At 48.2% G+C, this 27,151-nt stretch overlaps 7 protein-coding genes across 7 annotated transcripts; 4 read left to right on the top strand and 3 right to left on the bottom strand.

Annotated features, from left to right (window-relative positions):
- Positions 1–70: 70 nt before the first annotated feature.
- N7537_002455 (uncharacterized protein) lies at positions 71–4,024 on the bottom strand (the record flags this gene model as incomplete). The annotated part of the gene is made up of 4 exons (XM_056893513.1): positions 3,867–4,024; positions 3,064–3,801; positions 1,687–3,009; positions 71–1,613 (listed from the first exon to the last, which is right to left on the bottom strand). Exons 1-4 carry the CDS (start codon positions 3,983–3,985, stop codon positions 71–73), a joined length of 3,723 nt encoding a protein of 1,240 aa, XP_056758508.1. The 5' UTR covers positions 3,986–4,024.
- Positions 4,025–4,317: 293 nt separating this feature from the next.
- N7537_002454 (uncharacterized protein) lies at positions 4,318–4,764 on the top strand (the record flags this gene model as incomplete). Its single annotated transcript, XM_056893512.1, has 2 exons — positions 4,318–4,511; positions 4,695–4,764. The coding sequence occupies 2 exons, from the start codon at positions 4,318–4,320 to the stop codon at positions 4,762–4,764; spliced, it is 264 nt and encodes an 87-aa protein (XP_056758507.1).
- Positions 4,765–4,817: 53 nt separating this feature from the next.
- On the top strand, positions 4,818–9,450 carry N7537_002453 (E3 ubiquitin-protein ligase SSM4; the record flags this gene model as incomplete). Its single annotated transcript, XM_056893511.1, has 2 exons — positions 4,818–7,833; positions 7,892–9,450. The coding sequence occupies 2 exons, from the start codon at positions 4,818–4,820 to the stop codon at positions 9,448–9,450; spliced, it is 4,575 nt and encodes a 1,524-aa protein (XP_056758506.1).
- Positions 9,451–10,678: 1,228 nt separating this feature from the next.
- Positions 10,679–14,698, top strand: N7537_002452 (uncharacterized protein; the record flags this gene model as incomplete). Its single annotated transcript, XM_056893510.1, has 2 exons — positions 10,679–14,012; positions 14,208–14,698. The coding sequence occupies 2 exons, from the start codon at positions 10,679–10,681 to the stop codon at positions 14,696–14,698; spliced, it is 3,825 nt and encodes a 1,274-aa protein (XP_056758505.1).
- Positions 14,699–17,720: 3,022 nt separating this feature from the next.
- On the bottom strand, positions 17,721–19,376 carry N7537_002451 (FAD-dependent oxidoreductase; the record flags this gene model as incomplete). The annotated part of the gene is made up of 4 exons (XM_056893509.1): positions 17,721–18,042; positions 18,146–18,734; positions 18,794–19,174; positions 19,232–19,376. The coding sequence occupies 4 exons, from the start codon at positions 19,374–19,376 to the stop codon at positions 17,721–17,723; spliced, it is 1,437 nt and encodes a 478-aa protein (XP_056758504.1).
- A 1,190-nt stretch (positions 19,377–20,566) lies between these two features.
- N7537_002450 (uncharacterized protein) lies at positions 20,567–21,712 on the bottom strand (the record flags this gene model as incomplete). Its single annotated transcript, XM_056893508.1, has 2 exons — positions 20,567–21,137; positions 21,198–21,712. The coding sequence occupies 2 exons, from the start codon at positions 21,710–21,712 to the stop codon at positions 20,567–20,569; spliced, it is 1,086 nt and encodes a 361-aa protein (XP_056758503.1).
- A 2,636-nt stretch (positions 21,713–24,348) lies between these two features.
- Positions 24,349–25,961, top strand: N7537_002449 (uncharacterized protein; the record flags this gene model as incomplete). Its single annotated transcript, XM_056893507.1, has 3 exons — positions 24,349–24,998; positions 25,053–25,134; positions 25,185–25,961. The coding sequence occupies 3 exons, from the start codon at positions 24,349–24,351 to the stop codon at positions 25,959–25,961; spliced, it is 1,509 nt and encodes a 502-aa protein (XP_056758502.1).
- Positions 25,962–27,151: the final 1,190 nt, after the last annotated feature.

The following is a 27,151-nucleotide window of genomic DNA, read 5'->3' as shown; positions in this document are numbered from 1 at the left end:
AAAACGAATGAGTCTGAATCAAAAGAGAAAAAAGAAAGAAAAGAGATGATACAGGCTGGATTAAAATCGTTCAGAGTTCATCTTTGATTGAAGCTGCAGCACTCTTAATGCTGCTTGTTGTATCTTCAACGTGGGATGCAGCGGTCTCAACTGCCTCGGATACAACGCTGCCAGCGTTGGCAGCTAGGTCAGCGAGCTGAGACTTGGCGCTTTCAACGGCTCCAGTAAGACGGATGGTTGCGCTTTCCATTGCGTTGGGTTCTTCGCCGTAGATAGCAGCGCTGGCTGTGGATTGAATATTCTCAATGGCATCCTTGGCGACATCAATGTAACCAGATTCCTGGCCGTAGACCGCGCTACTGACCTGAGCGGAAGCCGTTGAGTAGGCATCGGCTGCGGCTTCAGTGGCTTTTTCGTAGGGACCCTTGGGAGTTCCGTAGATCCCAATGCTGGCGGCTTCAACAGCAGCATGAAGTTGGTCATTCGCGTGTTGCACGATTTCCTCTACTTTCGGGACGTCTGAAACGATAGAAGCAGCGGTCGAGGACGCAGATCCATAGGCCTGGTTGATATAGCTAGAGGCGGAGGAGACAGCGGCAGCCGGGTAAGGCGTCTCGTATGCGGCGTGCAGCTTGCTCAGCACACTCTCGGTGAATGAAGGCTGCTTGCCCACAATTAGTTCAGAGACGAGCTCTTGGACTGCCTCAAACTGCGGGTGCCCGTTGTTTACCACTTGCTGCAGATACGGTGTTGGTGCACCGTAGATCTGCTCGCTGGCTTTGGAAATGAGATGTTCCCAGTTTTCAGATGCCTGACTAGAAAGGGACTTCACGGGGCCCGTGGAAGTCCCATAGATGACCGAGGAGGCCGAAATGGAAGCCGCAGAGAGCGAGGAAGAAGCTGCAGAGAGGGCAGCATTGTATCTGGATGAAGCATCATCAATGATGCTTTGTGCTTTGCCACCATCCGCAGAAGAGACGACCGAGCTCGCCGATGCGATGACAGCGGCAAGGCTAGCAGAGGCTAACAAGGAAGCGCGCTCGTATTGAGACCCGGCCTCCTCAATGATGCCCTTCGAGCTTTCGGCTGGGGTGGGAGCCGGAGAACCATAGACCGCGCCAGATGCCGTAGAAACAAAAGCAGAGTAGTGGTCGTGGGCCAACCCGACTGCCTCGTAGTAGCGACGCTGCGCATCAAGGACAAATGGGTCGAGACCTCCTTGAGGAAGACTGGCTGTTGTGGCTGGTGACTGCACTTGTGCTAATTGTTCGGATGCTAAGCTCAGTCCCTGGTTTAGCCGGGAAGATGCGATAGACGAGATCTGGGCCAGAGGTCGGACATCGGATGGCGTCGGGGTAGCACGAACAGCGTGGACCTTCGACTCCAGCTCATCGGTGGCATATTTTAGAGACCCAGAATAGGCCGACTCTATGGAAGCTAGGAGCTGGGCATGGGCAGGAGCACTAGATTCAGCCATTTGGCCAAGAACTTGAGACTTCGCGATCTCATAGAGTACTTTAGCCTGATCTGTGGAATCAGCAAATGCTGAGCTGGCTCCGCCCATCAAAGATTGGACAACCGGTGTTGGGGTGCCGTAGATGACCGACGATGCACTGGCGCAGAAATTCGCATTAGCGAGAATTCGATTTTGTATTTAAAACACGCTGGATATGCTATACTACTTACGCGGCTACTGCATCGCTATATTTTTCAGAGGCATCACTGGAAATCTTCTCACCGGAGCTCAGAGGAGTGCCATGGATAGCTTCGCTGACAGTATTGCTCGCCTCGGTGTAAGTATCGCCAGCCTTGCTCGCCAGACTGTCAAGGACACCGTAACTCTCGTCATCTAGGATAGGCGCTTGATGCGAATTTGCATCGGCAGCCGCAACACCAAAGGCAGATCTTGCGGAGGGCTGCTCTTCTACCAAAATATCATCATTCATAACAGACTCATCAGCGCTATCGAAATCTGCTTCGGCATCGACAGCGGCGGAAGGCGCATCGGTGGACGGGGCTTCCTCGTAAGCGTCGTCCGATGTTGACGCTATCACCTCTTCAGAATACTCATCGTGATCCGAATCCACCTCAGTGGTCTCTTCATCGGATTCCTCGGTCTCCTCCTGAGGCTTGGGCCTCGCCGGCGGGGCTTCGGTGCGAGTTTCGAAATCGTCGCTTACTTCACGAGCGGCGATCTTCCAGATCCCAACATCCTTCAACCGGACAAGTTCTCTGGCAGCTTGTTCGGCTTCATGCATGCTCTGGTCCAAGATGTCACTTGCCACTGCTCTGGCGTCAGATACGGATTTGTGATTCATGCCGACATTTCGGAGGTCGTTGCGCCATTCTTCAAGTTGTGCTTTGAGGGCATGGTACTTCGCCCAATCCTTGTATGTGACGCCATCCATCCACGCCCAGCGCATGCCAATTTCTTGTAAGCCTAGATTGCGAATGCTGTCGAGCACATCCAGTGTCGAATTGACAGCAGCAGTGACTCGGCGAACAAGTTCGTCCTCAAACGAGATAGACCATTCTCGGAGTGCATGGGCGCGATCTCTCACAGAGATAGCAGAAGTTCGGATATCCTGAATCAGCAAGTCTTTAGTAGACTCCTCGATCTCCGGGGTATCCTCGTCTGGCATGGAATCCGCGAGTTCATTGATACGTTGCTTGATGGAGGAAAGCTGCTCAGCAGAAACCAACTGAAGCGCGGTAGAAAGGCTCTGGCCGTGGCTGTTCGCGCTGCTTGCAACCAGGGCGGACACGATCTCCCCAATACGTTCCTCAAGGTCCTCAATACCTTTATCGGCTGCCAAAGCAAACTTTCCCTGCCATCGCTCAAGGTCCGAATCTATCTTCTCCCGGACTTGCTGCGCTTGCTCGGTAGGAGTTAGAGTGGGTTGGACAGAAGGCTGGGGCGTGGATGTTGTTGAAGTCACAGTGGTCGTGGTGTGAATTTGTTCCTGTGACTTAGAGGTCGAGGAGGTCACAGGCTCTACTGTTGAGTTGCTAATTATATGGTTAACACGATATAGACTAGAGAAACCAAGGGGCTATAGGTACCTATCCACGTCCTCTATGACAGCGCGAAGTCGCTTGCCCTCCCTATAGCTTGCCAACCGCTGGCCAATCTTGACCAGCTGGGGCTCCACTTGCTCCGAGTAAAGACCAGTAACATGAGGCCATAGTGAGCTGTTCGCAAAGTAGACCGCGGATGACCAAGTGTACTGCGCCCCGGGCAGGACATGGGTTGTCAAAATACCCTGGCCCGTGGAGTAAGCTTTCCCGATGAAAGGCTTGGAACGCGCGTAGAAAGGTAGTAGATGGCCCTGGTAGACATTGAGCACAACAGTGTTGGTCCATTGATAGTATGGAGAGACAACGGCAACGCTTTGCTGGACATAGGGATCAATCTCGGCCAAGTAAAACTGGTGCACCTTATTTTGAGAAGTTTGTAGTCTTGGTGTGACTTGATTTTGCCATTGCTCAATCCCATACGCTTGAGCTTGCTTCAATGTCGGTGCTCCATACATTTCATATCCTGATTTGGCAACCTTCGACACCGGGGTATAAACTCGCTGATTAAACATTTCCACGTATGGCCGGGCTTGATCAACATATGGCCGGGCTTGATCAACGTAAGGCGCTGCATAAATATCATAATATGGGGTCACATAAGGTTCCACGTGCGAACGAGCAATCAGGTAAGGCTTGCAGACTCGAGGCGATGTTTCTGTGAGGTCTGCAAGGCGGGATGGGCATCTGAGGAACGGTGTGACGAGTGCATACCAGATACATAGCCTAAAAAGCGAACATGTTAAAAGATGAACTTGACTATGTACAAGCATGGCGATACCATCACTCACCTCACGACAAGCCCGACTGTCCATCGCGCGAAGCCCTTCCTCCGTGGCTTTTCAAGATCCGTTCGGCCCTTTGTTTTGGCCTTGACATCTGTCACTTGGCCATTCTCTTTCACTACCATCGCAAATGAGGTTGACCCTATCGAGGTCACGCGATTTCCTTGCGAGATTCGAGGTCGGCTGCCGTAATTTGCAGAGGGCTTCCCTTCCACACACTTAGATCGAGTCGGCGGAGTAGAAGATTATCGCTGCATCGGAGAGAAGCTCACAGCCCGGTTAGATATGTGGCTTTCCGATATTGGAGCTCGAGACTGAATGAATCAAAGCAAATTAGCTACTGGAGGCGGAATGCTCGCGTCGGTCTTGGCGCTAGCCACTTTCACGGGCCGTGGTCAGATACTTAGGCTGGGTCAATTTAAAAAAAAATTGTTGGTTCTAAGGAAGAAAGGGTCGAATGCATCAATTCAAATGTTTTAATTCCGATGAAAAAGAAAAGGCGCAATTTTATTACAAACTACATGAATGGGACAAGGCGATCCCATATGACACAATAATCAAGGATTTGTTTTTAGAGCTCAGTGAGGTCATCGGTGGCTACCCGTACTGCAGATATGACAATACCGCATTGTCCATCGCATTAACAAGCATGTAATACTGTAATTTCATGTACTGCCAGCGCACACCGCTGAGTCAGCGAATTGGATCCCAGCTTAGTGACCTGGGCTGAATTGCGTTGTTACAATCAAGCATGATCTACAAGTTACGCTTGTGAGGTACGTTACTCCTATAAGCTGTTTTGTAAATCCTGTCCTCACTAATCATTATATTCAGCTCAACTCGGATTGCCCCACCAATACAAGCCTTTCGCATGTTCATATCTTTTCTATTCCCGCTTGACTAGGAATATGGTGAACATTTGATCAACCACCGTCAACTCGGCGAGATTCACGAATTATGGAGCTCGCGGACAACCAATTCCGCCACAATGCGGATAACACCGCGTTCCCCGATCTAATGAACGACCCGGCTTATGACGAAAGGGAAAAGGGATTTGATGACCTGGATACCTGTCGGATCTGTCATGGCGAGGCAACAGAGGAGGAACCGCTGTTTTACCCGTGCAAGTGCAGCGGTAGTATTAAATTCGTCCACCAAATATGTCTCGTTGAATGGTTGTCACACTCACAGAAGAAACACTGCGAGCTCTGCAAAACGCCATTCCGATTTACCAAACTATACGACCCAAACATGCCCCAGAGCCTTCCCGCCCCGCTGTTTGCGAAGCAAGCCTTGATCCAATGCTTCCGGACTTTAGTAACATGGCTGAGATTTGTTCTCGTTGCATTTGTCTGGTTGGGATGGCTACCGTGGTCAATGCGCGCAATCTGGAGGGCACTGTTTTGGCTTGCTGATGGCCGGTGGTCTGCCAATGAGAATGGTCAGAATCAGGCTGCCCAAACCGCCCAAGGTCTAGGGCAACAGTTCTCAAACGGCACTGCTGTAAATGCTGCAATAACTGACTCGATTACTTCCACAATCTCTAATGCGGCTATCTCATCTACTACTGCTGTACCATCTGCACGATCTTCAATTCTCAATTTCTCGGCTGGTGAGCCGCTCATGCTCACCCTCATCAAAAAGGTTATCCCTACTCTGTTCATGCCCGCATTTACCTCGACTGTCGGGCAAGGCAACGGGCAAAACAATGTCACGACTAGCTCAACCAAACCTCGGTATCCATCATGGCTTTCAGATGTGAAGTTCCTAAACTCGTTGACACCGTACCCAACAATCAACAACATGATCATGGATACACTGGAAGGGCAGCTTATCACCCTTCTTGTGGTCGTTGCATTTATTTTACTCTTCCTGATTCGGGAATGGGTTGTACAACAGCAACCCATGGTCAATATCGCAGAAGGGGAACGAGAGGCTGCTCTCCAGTTAATTGCAAATGCCAACAATCGGGTAAATGATCGATTCAATGAAGAAGGCGGTCTTGGACAACCAGAACCCATTCCCGCTCATCCGGAGAATGAGGTCAATGATGAACGCGCTGCAGCCCATGAGTTGGACAATTATATCCTTCCTCATTTTGCTCCTCCTTCCCCAGGTCTGTCCTCGAATGATTCTGAGTATGGTCTCCCCGGGGTTGAAACGGAACTACGGGACTATAATGTGAACGACCCGGAATACGAAACAGAAGGCCCCCTTCCTACGGATCGTGCTCTGGCTTTCCGAGACCTAGTGGCCCGGACTCATGGTAACCATGAAGAAATGCTGCGCATTCTCCGTGAAGAGGCTCACGGGGATGACTTGGACTGGATTGTGAATGCTATTACCGGAGCGACTATAAACCGGGATTCATCAGCAGGGCCTTCTACCCGTCCTCAAGATTCCGAAAATCCAGAAATCTCCGACGGTGCCGATGCTGTTAATCTTGAAGATGGAGGTGTCGGTGACCATTCGCCTGATGCGGACGCCGGACCTTCTGCCCAGAACGCGGATCATGGGCCACCGATTAGAGACAATGCCATTCCAGTCCCCAATGTACAAGTGGATAATCGGCCTCCACTCGGCATCACTGAACGGATGTTCGAATGGTTTTGGGGAGATATTACACCCGCAGAGCGCGGCACAGAAGAACCAGCCCCCGAAGATGACGAGCATGTTGTTCAGGATCCGGCCTTGGAAGACCCATTCGTGCCCTTGCCGAATCGGATGGAAAACATCCAACCAGATGCTGCCGCCGATGCTGCCGCTGCCGCCGATGCTGGGCTGGACCCTAATGATATCGATGCAATCGAAGGGGACGACTTTGAAGGGATCATGGACCTCATTGGCATGCATGGCCCGATCTTCGGACTTTTCCAGAACGGCGTGTTCTGTGCCCTTCTGATTGCGTTCACAGTAGCCATCGGTATCTGGCTCCCGTACCTATGGGGTAAAATTGCTCTTGTGTTGTTGGCCAACCCTCTCGAACTTGTCATTGGTGTTCCCATCACCGCGGTTGAAGTCGCCGCAGACATCGCTCTTGATACTCTTATTGGTGTTGTGGGATATCTCATGTACTGGTTCAGCCTTGTTCTCAAAATTGTACTGAGCCCTTTCAGTGCTCTTTTGCCCATTGGAGAGTGGATCACCAGGGATAAGTCTGTCACAAGTGCATCGCTTTCCCTAATCGATGCAAGCAGTCACCGCTTAAACAAAGTGATCAAAGCATTCCTAGTCTTCCATGAGTCTGATATTCCCATGTTTTCAGTCCTCTCGCACCAGGCGCTTAAATTACACCAGGCTCGCATTGGTGCTATGTTCCAATCGGTCTATGCCACTGTCAAGTTTATCCTGCATGACTTCCCACTTCGGCTTGTGACCCTCGGTGTTCCCGGTGCCATTTCTTTGGACTTTGACATTTCCTATGTCAAGAACTTTATTGGTCAGGCCCAACAACAACTCATCACCTTCGCTAAATCATCACTTTTCTCAATGCCTGGAACAAGGTTCATGAATGCAAGTGCAGCAAAAGCTGCCTCTGCCACAGTGCCAGTCGATTATGACCTGGCGGTATGGGATTCCAAGGATCGTGTTATCGCTATCTTCATGGGATATTTGCTTGCGTTCATGATCGGGCTTCTCTATCTACGAATCACAGGGCTGATCTCTGGTGCCAATCGGGGACAGAGGATCGAAGGCCTGCTTGCTGAGGTCCTGATACAAGCCGGAGGGGTTATGAAGGTCATTCTCATCATCGGGATCGAGATGATTGTCTTCCCTCTGTATTGTGGCAGTCTTCTTGATCTTGCTTTACTCCCGCTCTTCTCCGACGCTACAGTGGCTTCTCGTATCGCTTTTACTGCTGCATCCCCGCTCACTTCGCTTTTCGTGCACTGGTTTGTTGGCACTTGTTACATGTTCCACTTTGCCTTGTTTGTTTCCATGTGCCGAAAGATTTTGAGAAGCGGTGTGCTTTGTAAGTGCTGCTATCCATTTGATAGACTTTGATTGGTTTGCTAACTGCTTCATCCTAGACTTCATTCGTGACCCCGATGATCCAACTTTCCACCCAATACGTGATGTTCTCGAACGAAGCATCACTACCCAGCTCCGTAAGATCGGTTTCAGTGCCCTTGTATACGGTGCGCTAGTGATCATTTGTCTAGGAGGTGTCGTCTGGGGCTTGCACTTTACCCTTGATGGCGTTCTCCCAATTCACTGGTCTGCTAGTGCCCCGATGCTCGAGTTCCCGGTTGATCTCCTATTCTACAACTTCGTGTTGCCTGTAGTCATTCAATCATTCAAACCTTCAGATGGTTTGCATGATTTATATGACTGGTGGTTCCACAAGTGCGCTCATTTCTTGCGTCTCAGCAACTTTTTCTTCCCCGAAAGACACCTGGAGGAAGAAGGCTACCACGTTCGGAAGACCTGGCGGGGTATTCTCTCTAGAAGCCAGGGTGACTGGGAACACCCAGTAATTGGAGAGGATCAACAGGCTGCAGCTGAGCGGGAAAACCGTGACGTGTACTTCCTGCGCGATGGTCGATACGTGCGCGCCCCTGGCTCTGATCAGGTCCGCATCCCTAAAGGCAACCACGTTTTCCTTGAGGTCACCGAGGACAATGAACGCGTCGATAGGAAGCCTGATCCTGCCGATGGGCTACATGGCCGATCCAGCAACATGTTCACCAAAGTCTACATCCCTCCCTCCTTCCGGACTCGGATTGCTGCCTTTATCCTTCTAATCTGGCTGTTTGCCGCCACTACCGGGGTAGGCATCACTATTATTCCCTTGGTCATTGGTCGGAAGATTATCGGATCCTACTCTACCCCGGCTCCGGTGAACGACGTCTACGCCTTTTCAAGTGGTCTTTGTGTGGTCGGTGCGCTTGCCTACCTGGCGTACCACTCCAGTACCGCACTTGAATTCATGCGAGAGCATTCTGGCGCATACCTTCGCTCCCCTCGCCAAGCAGCCCAGACCAGTCTAGGCCTCGTGATGCATGCTGCTCGGCTTCTCTACATGGCCCAGGTTGCGATTATCCTTCTACCGTCACTCTTTGCGCTGCTCACTGAACTATACGTTCTCATTCCAGCGCACACCCTCTTTGGTGATGGAGAATCGCATGTTGTCCACGTCGTTCAGGACTGGGCGCTTGGGGTGTTGTATGTTCAGATGGGCATCAAGTTGACTTTCTGGCAGCCCCAATCCTGGCTGGCAGCTGCGGTCAACAGTGTCTTCCAAGATGGTTGGCTGAAGCCTAACGCGGGCCTTGCTACTCGTGCCCTTGTTCTTCCGATCATCCTCTTCACCGCAGTTGCGGTCACTTTGCCCTTGTCATTTGGGTTTATCGTGCGCTGGACACTTTTCTACTCCCACATCGGAGTGCAGCCTAATATTTATCGTTACGCCTATCCCACTACACTGTTGATTGTGCTGTCTGTATGGATGGCGCATCTACTGCTGAAACGAGTAGCGGTCTGGCGCACCAATATCCGCGACGAAGTGTATCTCATTGGAGAGAGACTGCATAATTTCAGCGAGAAGCGAGCACTAGATGTCGGTGTGTCGCGGGTCATGACAGGATGACGAAAATGGATGTGTTTGATAATTTTCGCCTCGATGGCATGGTCTCTCCGAGCTTACTTTTTTTTTTAAAAAGCTCTATTGTATGTACATTTAGCTTGAATAAATAGAATCCAAGTGTTACTACCTTCACTCAAAGAATCTGGAGGGCAATTGTGTGGTTGGTGAGTACCTGGGCGTTCCCTTGTCTTCTTGTAGAGCTTCAATTATGATAGCGGTAATGTGGATGTCTTCCAAGGTTTACTACCTAGGAAAACACCTAAATTGCACATGTAATGAAACCCCTTTTGGGATTGAGGCTCGAACACTATATAAGAGGAGCTTAGCGTAAGAGAGACAATATTTAAAGGTTATACATAGAAAAGTCCTTTGCACAAAGTATGTTTTTTTAAAATCGCCTTCATATGCATCTACAAAAAGACATCTAAAACGATCACCAAAAAGACATGACAAGGCCGACTATTCTTGTAGTTATAGAATACGTAAGCTCTCCCATATAACTAACTAAGTTATGCATGTGATTTGCTAGTCATGTGATCAAGTAATGAAGGCCTTCATGATGCATCGCTCGACACATGCCTGAGGCATGAGATACAGTGACTGGACATAAATTTCTACCCCACCCACTATGATTATATAATATTCTGCCAGCCGAAAAAAAGAAGTACTATAAATATTTTTACAAATAGTAACATATAGTAAAAGTATTCATCTTAGTGGTTTAGGAATGAAGACTGCACTATCTTTTTCGCGAAAAATCAGCCTTGCTTGCTATTTTATAGTAAATCTATTCATGCGTACTACGCGTTTTAGGTAGGCGGTATGATAATATATTGGCGGTGAGCTGGGTGGGGCTATATAAGGGGTGAAGAACTCATGTCTACTGACTGTATATAAATGGACATGGTACTGGTAATTACCGTAATCTAAACATTCATTACCTGCTGCCTGCCGTGGTGACCCCACTTATTGCCTCTCTCTTATGATCGTTCATTGGTTAGGCAACAGGATTCCCATGTACGGTTGTGTGGTTATCAGTCTTCATCGCCATCCTCAAGGCATCCATTGAAACTTGCTCTTCAAGTCTTTGTCGATTTCTTTTTACCCGATGGATTCTTTGCCTCTCAGCGACTCTCATTATGTGTTCTTGAACATTCTCACTACAGTGCCTTGTCTCTAATGCTCGATATTCTATCTGTCATTCTTATCGATCCCCTCCGCAATCGCCAAGATGTCAGTCCTCCGGCACGGAGGAGGGGGCGGCTTCCTCCAGCGGCGCCTCACGAAACTATATACCGATACGAAAACCTCCTGCGAGAGTGTTACGACGGCCTCAAGGGCCCTCGACGATCCTGAGCTCGTCGCGCTCCACGGGAGTTTCCAGAAACAGAGGGATCGCTTGCTGGCATGGGGTCTAGATTGGAGTGACGCAAGCGCTGCGCAGCCCAACGACATCGATGAATCGTTGACTGCTGCAGGATTCAGCGATGTCGTTGAGAGTGTCATGTCATCGATCCAACAACTCCTTAACGATGCTGAGCAGGTCCAGCATTTGGATGCGCCTATGCTTCCTTCCAAGGAACGGAAAGTCGATCTACCATCGAAGGATACCCTTGCTAGCAGACCCGTTAAAACCCAATGGACAGAGGAAGATATAACACGCTCAAACACGATTTTAAATGAACTCACTGGCTGTATTGATACCCTTTACGATCTTTCGCGCTCCCGGCGCACAATGGCTTCCAGCATGTCATCCAACAGGAACAGCGCGCGCCGCCCACGACCTAACCTCAACTCACCTTACGATTCCTCCCATGGCTCATTCTCCGAGTCCAAAGAGAAAGTACAAAGTCCGAAGCAAATGTTCGATCCATTCACTTACTCGCCTACCACCGCGCACCGGGACTCCCCTAATCCTTTCCTACCATCCAACCATCTCCTCATTGATCGCTCAGCTCTACAACTATACGGAGCGGCCCACGATAATAACCCTCCCCCATATGAACCTGTTGCGGCATCTTCCAACTCGCGGGCCATTGGACGCCTGAAGTCATCGGCATCGCCTCTTCTCGCCTCCACAAAAGAGTCCCATGTCTCCGTGCTTGTCGAGTTTATGCCTATACTGGCGGAGTCAAATATGGATAATAAGAGTGCTCGATTGGAAAAGCTTCAACAGTCTCTTGAGCAGTTGCTACAGAACGCCAGGATCTCACACTTGGGGCTCATGCGGTTTTTGGGCTACTGCATTGATAACTCGAATTCTCGCTATGCATTCCTTTATCAGATGCCGGTCGACTACTTCCCATTTCTACAGAACCCGAGCGACTTGTTGAAGGAGTTAAAACCTAAGCCATTGGTTGCTCTTCTCCCTTCAGCAGAGGAGTACCGGGAGAATCGAGTTCCGAACCTTGACACTCGCTTTCGATTGGCTTACGATCTCTTAATGTCCGCTCTCCACTTAAGAAGTCAAAATGCCGTTCATGGAAACATCAACAGCAGCAACGTTATCTTCCTTCCGCGCCGAAGTGATGTGAGTGATGATGAAAGTGGCCTTGCACCTGATCTTGGCCGTCCTTATCTCACTTCTCCGGCACGGTTTTCTGGGGATGGGCCAACCCCTGAGCCATTATCTTCGGCAATGTATCGTCACCCAGATGACAAGAGATCTGTTGAGGATGATGGCGCGTGGGCCTATGACCTTTACTCGCTAGGCCTCATTCTATTAGAAATAGGCTTGTGGGCACCAGTTGGTCGACTTTGGAAGATGAAGTACGATCGCTCATGGTTCAAGCATCGAGTAGAAGAGCTCTACGTCAAAAAACTTGGCCCGAAGTGTGGTGGTGCGTATCTTCAAGCCGTCCAGTTGTGCCTCGATGCTCCCAACTTCCATTTATCGACACAACCGATGACTGACCTTGGTCTTCGTGTTCCGCAAATTTACCACTACCCGGTACTTGACTTGTCGGACCCTGATGGCACTTTCTCCTTTTCGATGAATTTCATGTACACAATCTGCAAGATTCTGTGGTCGTGTTGCCGCATTGATATCTTCTCGGCACCCTCGGCAGAAGAATTGGATGACTGCCTCCCACTTGCCCTTGTCCCCACCCCCGAGCCGGTCACCATTGAGGAAAAAGTCAGAATATACAAACAATCGAAGCGCGAAATGTCTAATTATGACAAGAAGCTTCCCACAATTCCTACCGACGCATGGGGTGTTGTGAATGAAAACAAACCCGTTGAAAAGCCACAGAAGAAACGGACTGTCAAGAGACTTCCGCACTTGGAAATACCGGACGAGCACCTGCAAGAGTGGAATTTCCAAATAATGCCTCGAGTGAGTCGCCTGCTTCAGAGGATCTTGAAGGAGTCTTCTGAGTCGTGTGGAGTAAACCTCATCATGACTGGCGAATCGCCTGAAAGTGCTAGAACCACGATTTGTGTTACTTGCGCAAGCGTGAAGAAGGTTCGAATGGCCCTCAAGAAGCACTTCGCTCTTGGTCGGGATGACTGGGATTTGATTGTCCTCCGTGGCGATATCGAACGGTCCAAGGTTCCTCGGAACAGACGTCGGAGGCCGGCCAAGACTCGCCCAAATGCGTCCAATGATACACCCTTTCGCCAGCGAGAGCTCAATCCATGTCACCAGCAGCGACCCCTGTGCGGAGCATCTATCGGTGCCTTCCAGAACGAAGAGCACCTACCCCCCGTCTCATATGGTGGTGCCGTCTTTGTTGATGGCTTGCCGTATGGCCTAACGGTTCATCATATGTTGGAAGCTCCTAGCGAAGATGAGGGCCAAGGCAGTGGCCTTGGAGACTCCAACCAAGACGTCCCTTCCAGGTCGGCGGGGAACTGGCCCCGTGATACATCAAATAATCCACATCCTGGATTCATGTACGACTATCCAGAGGATGACTCGCCTGACACGAACTTCGATTTCGAAATTTCCGATCTGGAGGACGGAGACGATCCATCGCAAGGCCTTGAGTCTGGGTACGATGAATTCTGGCTTTCAGATGAAGATTCATCGGATGATGATTCCGTCGGCCCTGATGACTATGACGATGATACCGCGTCCATCGGCGATACTGCTGGTATCGAACCAGGCGAAGAACCTCGACTGCTTGTCACCCAACCAGCCATTGACGACGTACACGAGGACTTTTTTCCATCTCCAGAAGATCGCGATGACGAGCATCTAGCCTCCCACTCCCTAGGTTATGTCCACGCATCATCTGGGGTACGACGCTGGACCCGAAAGGGTTTGAAACATGAAATTGACTGGGCGCTCATCAAAGTCGATGAAGCCCGCATGGACCCTCGCAACATCATTCTCGATACTACCAGATCCAGTATTGCTCGTCCGGGACGCCCTATCCCACCACAGCCCATATTTCTGAACCAGGTAGCCCGAATGGAGGAGCTACGTGGCTTGCAAGTTCATTGCTGCGGTCGCACAAGTGGCCTTCAAACAGGGCAGATATCCAAGGCTATGACATTGGTCAAACTTCAGGGACGGCATTCATTCTCAACGAGCTTTTGCGTCAATGGGAACTTCGGAGGTAAGAGGTGCATTTCAGCGGATCCATGTTTTTGTCTATATGATCCTTAATTAGATACCCTTTTTTTTTTTTTGTCATGCACGCCCATCATTTGTTGCCCTTCTTAGCTGGTAAACATACAGCACCATTCCACCCTAAGACATCAACTCGTATCGAGTAAACATTACATCAAGCTAATCTCTCCTCATCCGACAGCCCCTGGCGACTCCGGCGCATGGGTCTTCGACCGTCCCACCGGCCGTGTGTGCGGCCACGTTCTCGCCTGGTCCGCAAAAAGCAACACAACTTACATTTCTCCTATGGAGGTCACCTTCGATGACATCGCACGCACGCTCGGCGCCTCCCTCGTCTCCCTTCCCGGCGACCCGAGCCGATCCATGGGTTACGTCGACCCGAACTCCCCACAGTCTGCTCATTACCGCTACCCGGCACAGCGGCTTCCAGGGGACTTTGGCCGTCTAGGCTTTGGAGCTGGAGCTGGATCTTCCCCCGGTCCGCCTGTACCACCCTATCCCCATAACTATCCTCGCCCTCAACCCCACCATCCGGCTTACGGCCGTCCTCCACCTCCGCCTCCGCCTCCTGGCTCTCGAGAAGCCCGTGGGCCCGTGTATAGTGGCCCCGTCCCTCCGATTCCGGCGTCGCTTCTTGCTGGGCCCCGCAACATCGAGCGACAACTTGCTTGATTTTTGGAAGATCTAGGATACGGAATTAATACTCGAGATCCATGTCATATTGTTCTGGGTATATTTATTTTGTTTCATGATTGTGTTGTGCTTTATGATTATGTTGTGTTTTATGATTGTGTTGATGTTTATGGACGTTGGGGATACCCATGATGGAGCGACTTTTGGTTCTCTTTTCGTTTACCTCTATAAGAATTATTTCACGTGAGCTATTTGAAGAGCAGTATTCACCAAAGAAGTTACACTAGATCTAAAGCATTTACGATGCAGCTAAGGAGAACACACGTCCCGAGGCTGACGTTAGTCCGGCCCAGTACTTATTTTTGAAAGTGACTCCTACTCAATAGAATGTTTACCACGCGTTTACAAAAGTTTCATAAAGCTCGATTTAGTTATTTGAAATTCGATCTTGCATCGTCAGAGAAACCGGTACTGAATCAAACTTGGCAGGTAGTAATTGCGATATGTAAATAGTTATGACTTGATATATACGGCATGGAACACGCAAGGACTTGGGGCTCATGCGGCGTATACTACTCGCCACGGAACGATAGCAGATGGTGTGGTACATAATATGGTCCACCTAGTTTGCCAGCACTTGAGAGAATATGCCACGACATCGCCAGAAGCCGAATGAATCCTTTATGCACATGTAGGTTTTCACCACTTCGATGGCGAAGATAATCATTTCCTATTCAGGCGGCCGATGACTCTAGTCTTGAAGCTTGGAATCCTTTTTATTAGGATATTAATTTTGTTGAGGAAAGGAAACGTAGTAGCAAGAGATAGCAGTGGGTGGTCATGTTGGCCTATGACCGTTGTATGGAGTTCTCTGACAGAGTTTAAGCTTGGTCGGTCATCAACGAAAACCTGTCTTTACGGATTTGAATGTCTTTATTTTAGGCTTAGTTGACTTGTGAGGAAAGCCCCGTCTATATGCACCTACGCGATCCTTCAAGGACAGTATTTCGAACATATAGTCAAGGTGTAAGGTCTAGATAGGCAGATATCTACCCCACAAGCCTTCAAGAAGTAAGAAGTAAGGGACCAGACAAGAGACAAGAAGCGAAAAAAATAAGGAGAGAATGGGATTATAGTCTAACAGTAGCTCAGGATGCCCAACTGGTGAGTGAGCACATGAGCTTTCTAAACCTAATTCCCTGGAGAATACAAGTCCTTCAGTATTTCTGATCGTGGTTAACTATATGCAATCACAATTAATCTCCCCTACAGTATGTTATAAATTAATTGGCAAAAGGAGAGGGCAATAAGACAGACAACAAGGATTTGATTTTTGAAATTAATTTCCCAATCTTGAAATCCATGAACTGATGATACTTCATGAGAGCTGAATGTTAAAGACAAACCGAGTCACCGACAAAGACAAAGTCACTGGCAGAGACAATGGTCCCTCCTGCAACTTTCCCCAGAACATCATCCTCAGCCCAGACAAAAAGTAGATCGGAAAGAAAACAATGTGTGTCGTGATCCGCATGATGTCGGCGATATAGGATGCAAAGGAACATTCACAATCTGATAGCACGGACAGCCCGTATCTCAAAGTCGATATTGGGCAATAATTCAATAATAATTTCAGCTATCACTCCACTGGCCTCCAATACCCGCAGGTAGGAGTCATATTGGAGGATTCGGGGGCCACCTTTCGCATCAAATCTCTTGTTGTTTCGATCCACAAATGCTTCTCCTCTGTTAGATTAAATCTGGATATCTCTGTGTTGATTTGAGCCCGTGTTAGTTGGAAATTGACGAAGGGCAAAGCAATTTCTACAAAATCTAGACTGCAGCGAGTATGTATTGATTCTCTCACAAAATATGTCTATTTTAGATGAGGTTACTGGAATACAAAGGGACCAGAACTGCTAATGTTGCATGTGGAGCTTGACTGTCAGCCTCAGAAACTAGACTCTTGATTCGACGGTAGCCCTTGTAAGAGGCCATGGTATGTCAAACCCTCCATTGTATCGAAGTCAGAACTTCTATTCTGATAAAGGCTGTTATGAATCCAGGACTCGAACATTAACCATTTTCAGAGTGAACAATCCATTGAATATCACACGGCATTTTGGCTTAGTCTTCGGAGTAATAGAAGCAGTGAACTGACTATACAGAGAGGAAAGAGTGGTAAAATACTGCGACGCACTACATACAGCTGTTACTATGGCTTATTCAATATACCTCATGAAGAACAAAGAAGAAGAAGAAAGAGTTGTAGACTGTCAATGAGATGAAAGTAAGCTCAATATGACTCCATGTTCATGAAATTGACCTACATTGCTATATAAGCTCTACAGACCTCGTAATTTGTTGGCCATCTATAGATCATTGTAGCAGGGTAATACTGATAGAAGACTTTCCCCTCTATATTGATCCATCAGGCGGTCATGTTTTTGTCCAAAATAGGAAATCATCTATCTATAAGCTTGTGACTTCGACCAGATTGCCATTGTTTCCTAATGTTCGAAGCTGTAAGTAAGTAATGGTATCAAATCATTTACAGCCCTTCCACGGAGATCCCGAGTTGGACACTCAGTCCAGCAAAGAACCATAGTGCCCTGTGGCCATGGCTTTGACATAGACTGTCCCCTAGGTGAAGAGTGGATCACACAGAAGGGTTGGATTTTGTACGCAGGTATTGGCTACAAAGGAGTGTTGCTCTGTTCCCACGCGGACTGCTTAGCTCATCCATTGTGTGCTCAATAAATGGCATGTCCAAATAATGGAAGTCATCACGTAAAATCCACTCTCTCCTAACTTACTTTAAGTAAGCCTACAAAAGGCTCTCGTGATATCGGGAATTGTCTCTCTGTAAATAAAGGAATTGTATTAGGCTCAAGAGACGAGAAGGGAGATGAATAATTTATGGCATCTATGAGAAGGGGCCATATCGCCCTAAGGATAATGAAAGAAAGGGCAGGCAAGCTTCTCAAAAGAAAAACTCTTGCACGAAAACTTCTAAGTAAACAAAAAGAGAGAGAGAGCTTGCATAGCCTGTCAAATTGTCTTACACCACACTCCAATCTCCGTTCAACTTCAAGTCTGGAACCACGATACCACGCTTTTCCTTCTCAACTTCGTCCTCCAAAGTCCAGTCTTCAAATTGGTGCCCCACCGGCAGGTTCGTGTTCTGGAAGGGGGCGCCAGACTCCAAGTGCGCGCGCGCCTTGTCGAAGTTTTCTGCTGCATAGGCTTCGGAATTGTGGGTCCATAACCATTTACCTTGACGCATCAGATCCTGAGGATCCTTCGGAAGCTCATCAGTAGGGCTGTGAAGTTCACGGCGGTTAGCGAATCCTGTACGCTGGATGAGTGTAACTCGTTGGTATCTGGATTTATGACTTGTTAGTAACCTTTATCATACCTTGAGGCCAATGCCATGGTGTTTCCATATACGCAGCAATTTGAAGACGTGATAGACAATGCACTTACCTCAGTAGCTCGTGTACTTTAGCTCCAATTGCAGCACCTTTCCCATCGCCTCCTCGGCGGAGGCACTCAGCCAATGAAGGGACCATCCTCCAGAGCCATACAGGCTCCATTTGCTGACGTTGGGATAAAGCTGTGTGCACTATCGCCAATTTGGATGATGTGCCCACCTGCCGATGTCCATTTACGTTAGGGATTGCGCATAGACAACTTCCAGCGTACAATGGAGTTTTGGGGGGCGCCCGGATGGTATTAGTGAGTAGAGTGTCCCAGGTTTCCGCATCAGGGATACCAGCCAAGACACGCCCGTGTGGTACAGTTGATGCCCAGGACTCTACAGCGGAGCCTGCGTCTTCCTGGATAGAAATTTTGTCAGCGTTTTGCAGGCCCTGTGACCGTCGAGTTGGAGTACATGCCTCTTCTCGTGTCAGAACCACTGAAGTTACTGTCTTTGAGACAACAAAAATGACGTGGAGGTTGTGCCCGTTATAGATCCGCAACTCTGGTCGCTTCTGCCCCTCCAAGGCCTTTTGGAGAGAAGGGATCTGTTCGTAGTTCTCCGCAGGGATAGTCATTCGATAACATGTGTAACCTGTGCTCATTGCCGGACAGGTTCTCCCAAGACAGCGATATGCGATTTAGACCCGATACCATCTGCAGCTACCACGATGTCGGCTTGGAAGCGGCGGCCATCTTCAGAAACAGTTATTCCAACTCCAGACGCAACATCCTCCTGGTAAGCAACAATATCGACATCCCAGGTGATAGGGATACTGAGCCTTTCGCACTGATTGTACAACATCCGGGCAAGGTGAGACCGGGCAAAAACGGATCGAACCCTCAACGGATACGCTACATGCTGAGCAACACCTGGTCTGTTGTACTCGAACTCAAACGGCCTCACAGCTAGCTCACCATTGAGGTAGAAAAACGCTGTATGAGGGTCAATTGAGATTCTGTGCCACTCTTCGAGCATACTTGGGTACTTTTGCAAGTTAGACCAGGCCGAGGGCCCGATGGCCACAATATCACCTGCAAATAAGTCAATGATGCCAATGAACACGAATGCAGTTTTCAGTTGTTACATACCGGCTTCTGAAAGGTCGGATCCTTTCTCGATAATCTTGACTTCATGCCCCTTTCTCCAGCACTCGATAGCAGCCATCATCTCCCCCCTGGCCTGCACCGACAATGGTAATATCCAGACCAGTTCGTGGATAGCGTAAGATTCCATCGACAATCACATTTTCCTTGATGTCTATGTTGTTAAATTTGTCGGCGGTAGCCATATCTGTTGAGGTCGAGAATATGAGGCGTGCTGGATACGAGATATAAAAACCTAATTTGGGGGATGTGACTCCTATTTATAATTATTCTTTGCTATGCGCCGTCACTTTTTCTTTTGCATAAATGGGAGGTGGGTTATGAACGAAATGGAATGATTCCTTGTTGCCGACATGGAATCTTGGATATCGCAACTCGAGGTAGGACCCGGTCAACTCCGGAATACCCGAATAACAATAGATCAGTTCCGAGTTACATTCTCTGATCGAACTAGCGGTCAGCTAGTTTGCCACACCTATGCCGTTCATAGTAACGTGCGACACATAGATAGGACAAAGACTCTGTGTGAGTCTGTTTAGCCTTAGCCCATTGAGCCTACAAAAGATCGAAACCTTCATTGCTCGATGACCTGAGGAATGACAATATATACTGGGAGTGCGAAAAGCACAGCGAATATCCAGTGTTGTGGATCTAATATGAGGTTGATGTAGTATGAAGAGCCGAAGCTAAACTTGATCCAAGTTAACTAAGCCGACATGCTGTCTATCAAGGGAAGACCTATGTGGTTATGCAGGTGTAAACAGACCCACGTAGCTAGCGTATATATAAATATCGCGAGTAATTTACGAACTGTATAACGTATATAAGTCAATACTAATAGTAAGGCCAGAAATACAAGCTTATATATATCCTAAAATTATCTCCAAACCCCCATAACACCATAACACCGGGGCACCTTCGGATCAATCTTTTAGATGTGGTCCAAAGCTTCGAGAACCACGGACCTAGCTTGCACAGGCTACACCCGAAAACCACCGCTGAGTCAGCGGTCATAGACTGGCATTTGGACACGGTCTAAGCTGATTGGGTGCTCCACTAATCCTGATTTGCCAAGATCTGGACCTTATGTAGAGCCTCATTCTTCGCTTTATCGCTTTTTAACACGAATGGCACCGAGACCTACCCCCATCATAGCTACACATGGATCATGATATAATACAAAGCCACTCACTAACCACGTCTCAGATAGATGATTCAGCTGAAGGTAGTAAATGGACAACTAATAGGGTAAGATTATGAACACAGTAATACCCTGTATATCCTGTCTATCCTGTATATGTACCTCCTATACGGGCGGGATCAATCGTTCCCTCCCCGGCTACCCCTTTTATGGCTCCTCGAATTCAAATCATCTAGAGTGAAAGGGGGCACGGGAACGAATAGGGTGTGATTATCGTAGCCATTGTACGTCGGAGACGAAGATCGATCTCGTTCATAACGTTCTCTATTACCGTCGCCATAATCCTCTAGCACGGTCCTTCGGCGGTGCCTCCGACGCTCGCTGGAATCATTCGAATGTGCCTGACGTGATGCCTCGGGAAGGTCTCGGGATGCCATTGAGTGAACCGAAACGTTTTCGGAAAGCAATCTCTCATTGGCTAGTCCTCTGAATGCTGAGTTTCGTATGACTGTGGACTCCCGAACCCTCCGTGTCTGGGTCGGGGCACGTGAAGGATCCGGGCGTTGACGCGCTATGGCTGCCCGTGCTTCAGCGACAGGCTCTTTTTGGATCTGCTGAACGATGAAGACCATGGATCTTGTGCTGGCAATCCATTTTATCTTATCAATGTTCTGAGCCGTATGATTCATTCCGTCGACCAATTTGGTCAGAGCCTTGTTTTGGCGTTTTACCATCTTGTTCAGCCGATTTCTGCAAGTTGAAGGATCTTTTAGCCAAGAACAATGTCTAAGGTCTTCTAGGGATATTTACATCTGATTGAGAAGCATATCGTAGTTTTGAGCTGTTGCTGAAGATTGCGACAATTTCGAGAGAGAGTTGTCGAGGGCCAAAAGACACGCCAGTAGGGTGAGACTGTGTTTCACAGTGCCAAGTGTGACCAGTAAAGTCTGTCCCTCATGCTTCGTAAAATGCCACCGAACCTTTGCTATAATTTGATCAAGTTGGCCAGGTCTACCGTTTTCCATCAGAGGCTTGAGTTTAGTCGTCATGTGGTCAATTTGCTCGTGAGCCGAAGTGACCTGAGACTGCAACGCTTCATCAAGTCGTTTTTGACGGGCCAGCTCTACCACTTTGCTTTTGATGGGCCGACAGATGTCGTCAAAAATTTCAGAGAGACTTTGACAAGCGCTTGCCTCGTCTATCAGCTGACGCACTTCTTGTTTCGCGAATTTGAAATTCCTGTAGAGTCGACGAAGGCTGGAGATACATGCTTCCAGCTGATTGTAAACAGCAATTACCGAAGCTGCCCCACCCAAGGCTTCCATAGTTTCAACTGTTCATCAAAATGATCAGGTGTCCTCTCCGTCCATTTAAGTGACCTTTGAGAAGGATATGTGACTCTGAGGGCGCCGGCATTCATAAAATACTAGCACTGCGAGGCATCCAATTAGGCAAAGCCACGATATTGCAGATGAGGGCCGAGTAGGTGCATATTCTACAGCAAGATCACGATCTTAGCCAATGAAGAAATTACCTCGTTAATATGCACTCTGTCAACTCAGATTTTCGCTCCCTGGCATTACTTCTAGTGAAATGCACAGAGGTCTTGGAGTCGCTACAAGAAACAAAAAATCCAGGTTTTCACTAGCCTCCCGCAAAGTATAGTCAGACACGTTATAAATCTCCATGGCTAATTTATCCTAGAGCCAAGACCTCCTAGGAATCGATTGTCTAATCTAGCCTCACCCGACTAGTTGATTCATAACAGGAGTGCCCTTACAACCCCACTTTCGATTGTCTTTGGTAGCTTGTGGGGCTGAGGCTCTGTAACCTGTATCTGCGCTTGCGAGATAGCTGATTCAATTAATCCACGACATGTCTGCATGCTTAGCTCCTCAGCTTGCATTGTACCATGCCCATACACACAGATACAATCGCTGGATTTGTCCAACTAATGACGCCATTGAGACTAGCTGCCATACCCGTACCAAGCTAAGGATTCTAACAGACAGCGGATGGCTGTGTTCAAGAATCGAGGCTCAATCATTTGTGCCATGCGATTTTCTGACTTGGTCATCTGCGATACGAGTCAGAGCGGGGTGCGTCTTATTCGAATGCACTGGGCGCCGACTGTACCCGCGTGTCATCGCTTTATCCTCTTAACGTAACTTTAGACCATCTCTCATTCACCATCGACTTGATAAGACAGAACACTCAAATGGTTCAGAGCAAGTTTCAAGCCTCTCGAAATGAGGCTGGGAAACTCAAGGAGAATAAGTGGCACTGCCACTGCGGCGACGTAAACAGCTATCTCGCGTCAAAAATGGACCAGAACAGGGGAGATAAATGTAAGTTGGCATTTGTGCCTATGAGAATGTTTATTAATCACAAGGATAGTCCTGCAATGTCCCAATACAACAGCCTGTAGTTTCTTCCTATAGGAAAAGGATGAACCCACAGCATGGGTGCCAAAGTCATCACGTTGGGCCTCTCAACCAAATCGAAAGCAAGCCACATTATTCCCTACGCCGGGGTCCGGCGATTGACGACTGATTAATACCCCGCTTCGCCTCTATCCACGCAGTTGAGAAACAAGGCTAACTATCCGCATATACCAGATCCTACGTACCACGTCAGACAATAGGAAGTGACAGGGAGACGCCGGAGCCTTGTGCTGAAAGTAGGGCTGTGGTTCCTTGGAAGGTGTTTGTTAGTCTGCCTCGTGCGGCTCAGTATAGTTTGCCTAGCCAACACCACATCAACATCATCCCAGAATTATAGCCATCGCAAGCGTCAAGGTGTCCATATAGTTTTCCACGCTCTCGGATTAGCATGGCGCTGCTTGGTACACTCGGGGCAGTTCCCCTCATTCTAGGACTCTTGGCAGATACGCTACCTCACTCTGTCTAAGCTTGATCCCTCGGCCCAGGTACTTCAAAAATTGGAAATCATACCGTCGTTCATCGCAGGTTACTTAAGTGTAGCTAGCTTCATTTTCTTCCTCATAGTTCGCGCTCTCGGTTCTGGCATACTCCGCCAGGCCTAAGAACATCTTTAGCCTGGAAAATCAATATATGCCTCATCGGCCTTGATAATGTTCCCGCGCTTTCCGAAATATTTTCTTTTGGCAAGGGTCCTGATGTAGGTTGACTGTGCCACGGTGCATTCCGAGAGGGAGAATAACACTAGGTAATCCAGGCAAGGATAGCTATTGGCGGAGAAAGCGCTAGCTTCCACCCTTCTGCCCCCTTATGCATTGCTTGCGTGTCTGTAAGTAAGCACAGTTCAATTTTTAAAAGGCGCCGATCGAGACCTATTCGCCTGACAAGGGGCTTGATTTCTGCATAATAATGGATACCGATTACCACGTTGCTCCACAGTTCACCATGATCTGTCTTTTTCCCCGCTGTGGCGCCCTAAAAGATCTGGTCAGAAACCCGTTCATGCAAAGGCCAATTTTTTTTTCATTTAGTGCAATTGGCACATTTGAATTGTAGTCAACTTATCCAAAGCATGGATGTTTTAAATGTGTGATTGGTTCACATGTATGGACCTAGGCAGTAAAGGAAAGCCCCATCAAGGCGAGAATATCAGGCGTATCAGGTCCCTTGAAGTGACCGAGACGGAACTGACAACGCAAAGAAATTATTTGATTCTCTAGTAATTAAAGAACATATAAAGCCGTAGCTCTTTCATGTAAACTAGTTTGTAGAAGTCGCCTCGTGGATTCATTCATATCCACTTCATGGTTCCGCACAAAAGACATTCTCCTTTGGCGCGTCTGACGAAGTCACTTATCGCTATGAACGGTCATTCCGAGTCATCGAGGGATGTGCAAGTAAGTCAGGTGCACTCAACCTTTGAGAACAAATTAGCTCCTAACTATATATGGGGAATAAAGCAAAACACACGGCAATTACGTCGACAGAGACGACGCCAAGCACGACCCAGTAATATCGACATGACTGAGGAGAGTAGTGACGAGGCTAGCCTCAAAGGCGCAAACCACAGAGTTCCCCGAGAGCCTGTTGAGCGCCTAATCACATTGATCAAGTTCCTGGAGTCCTACAATAAGGAGGTGGAACAGATCGAGTCCGCTCTAGGAGAGCTGCCGCAGAAAGACGAGAAAATACAACGCCTTTCCGCCAAAGTCAAGGAGTTAGAGCACTCCAAGAATGAAGAGTCCCGTGTGGTTGAGGAAGAAGAACGTCGGTTGATGGAGCTGCAAAACAAGCTTAACGAGGAGAAGGCATCTCTTCAAAAGTCTCGCCAAACGCTAGATCAAGAAAGCAAAAATTTGGAAGGAGAGAAGCAGCGCCTCAAGGCTGACGCACTTGCTAAATATGAGAAAGCCATAGCAACAGAGAGAAAGAAACTAGAGGATGAGTTGCAGACGCTAATAAAGCAGAATGAGAAGGCCACGGCTGCGAAATTTGAACAGGCTGAACGGACAATTCGAGAACTGCAGGGCCAAGTCTCAGCTCAAACGGAGACCAAAGAAGACACAGAAAGAACCCTCACGCTATTCAAGGCCCATACGAAGCAGCTAGAGGACCAGAAAAAGGATCTTGAGGCCAGGTTCAAGACTCAAGATTCCCCGTTGTCAGAGTTGTAAGCAAACTCTTATACGCTTCGTTGATTGAGAATTACTGACTCTGCTCTTAGTGAGGAGGACTTATCCAAGATATCCAAAGCCCTCAAAGCAATCGCACATGCCTATTTCGGAGACCTTCCGTTAGACGATTCTGTAAGTTTGACGCCCACCGGTATATTTAACCTATATCTTACATTTAACAGGATATCGACCAGTCCCAACGTCATCTCCGTGCCAGTGACCCAATATTCGAATTTGTCCCTCTAACTGCTTCGGTTACATCTAAGTACCTTCGAGCCCGGGCAGCACAGACGGTCATCACAAAGGCTATATGTCATTCTCTTTGGCAGCATTTTAGCGGATCGAAATTGCCCCTATCTCCAGATCAAATTTCCGCTTTCGTTCACATTTCGGAGGCACTTGCTCGCCGGGATCGCAAAAAGGAAAACGTGTGGCGGTATCTCACCTACCAAGGCCTTGATGTCGCTTCTCTTCCGTCTACCAGGGATAGCGCCGCTGATAATCAGCTCGTACTTCAGGAAACTAAGCGTCTTTCTGAGCTTCTTGGGGTCCTTATTCCCCAGCAGAAACTAAAGGAGTTTGGGCGTGATCTAGGGCGTCTTCTCTCAGAATGTGTGCGCTTTTGGAACAAAGCAAAGAGGGATAGTTGCATCGTTGAATTTGATACCGACCCCCCCAAATTGGGTAGTTCAGGCTGGCTCTCAGAGCCATGTCCCGAGCTTGATTATGTGGAGGGCAGCACCGAGCAAGGACGTGACGAAGTGCAAGCTTGGTGCTTATTTCCGCGCATTACGTTCAAACCCGTCAACGAGAAACCAAAGGTTGTCGCGGGAAGTGCAGTCTTCAGTGATTGCCCGGCTTTCCATGAAGGTTCGAGTGAACTTAAGCGGCAAGAAGAACAGCTTGCACAGTGGAAACGCCAGTTTGCCCGGCAGCCGTCTGTCTCAAAGGGACGATAGTAAACTTAGCCTTTTACCCCCCCGCCCTTCTTTTTCGTTTCTTTTCTATTTCGTTTCTGTTTCTTGTCTGTTTCTTTTTTGTTTCTTTTTTGTTTCTTTGCTACTTTCCCTCGTGTCTTTTCAATGGGAGAATGTGGAGGATGGCTCTGTGATAATTTGAAAATAGGAAGACTGGAACGCAACTTATATCAAATTACTCGCACTGAAGAGTTATAATTTAGTCTCTGGTCAAATATCTGCTGAATGCAACCGATTGGAATTTCCTTTTTTTAGAACTTCGCGTCTCAGTAGATGCATAGGTTAGGCTCATGGAATTCTCCGGCTAAACATTTCGAGTAATAGGATTATATCCTTTGAGGCCCCTATAGATCTAGAAAAAGCATCTCACATAGTGAGTGCCACAAAGCTAACCATGTAATAGATACGTAGAATCATGTCCAGACAGGTCCGAAGCCTGGAGATGTGGGTCCATGGTTGGGAAGCTGTAGCCACAAGGCCTTGATTTTAGGCTCCGTGATGAGAACAGTCGACTTAAGGCCAAGTACTGACGGCTGGGGACGAAGATTTATATTGGACGGACGTCCACAGCTTCTAGTCTAGGTGGGTTTTGGAACTGTTAACGATCTTCGTACGGCGGATTAATTCAAGCACCGTATTTCGATCATTATAACGGGGGTTTACTGTAGGGTAGGGTATTAGGCGGTCAAGGGGCAGCTGGTAGAAAGGTAGCCGTTTCGGGCCAGCGTCGATCTTTAAGCAGTTCTTTTTGACAACTCTTAGTAGTCCAATATATGAAGCAAAATACATGTGGCTGCCAAATCTAATGCTGTGACGAACTTTTTTTATATGAAGCTTCTAATTTCCCTAAAATCCGGGTGTATACCATTCACAATTTCCCTGAGTAGTACCTAGGGCTAATACACAACAGCCACACCTTGTTCTGATGGACCCACTTGGCGTGACCCACTTGACACAACCTTAATCCCAAAGACCTTTGAACATATATGTATCACATTAGTCTTGTCTAGTGAATAATTGCTTTGGTGAAGACGAATGAGTGGTTCTACTTTGTCAATGCTCACATTTGGTGATCATCAGGGCTTCCAGATCTTTTCGACTATGCTCTACCATTTTGTTTTCCTGTACTTTTCACGGCCTGTTGGTCTCCTAATTAAGATAGCATTCCCCCA

The sequence above is a fragment of the Penicillium hordei genome (assembly GCF_028827395.1).
Source record: "Penicillium hordei strain IBT 12815 chromosome Unknown utg000001l_segment0_segment0, whole genome shotgun sequence".
In the NCBI taxonomy this organism is placed as follows: domain Eukaryota; kingdom Fungi; phylum Ascomycota; class Eurotiomycetes; order Eurotiales; family Aspergillaceae; genus Penicillium; species Penicillium hordei.
The sequence above is the reverse complement of the archived record's forward strand: the minus strand, read 5'-3'. Positions and strand labels throughout refer to the sequence as shown.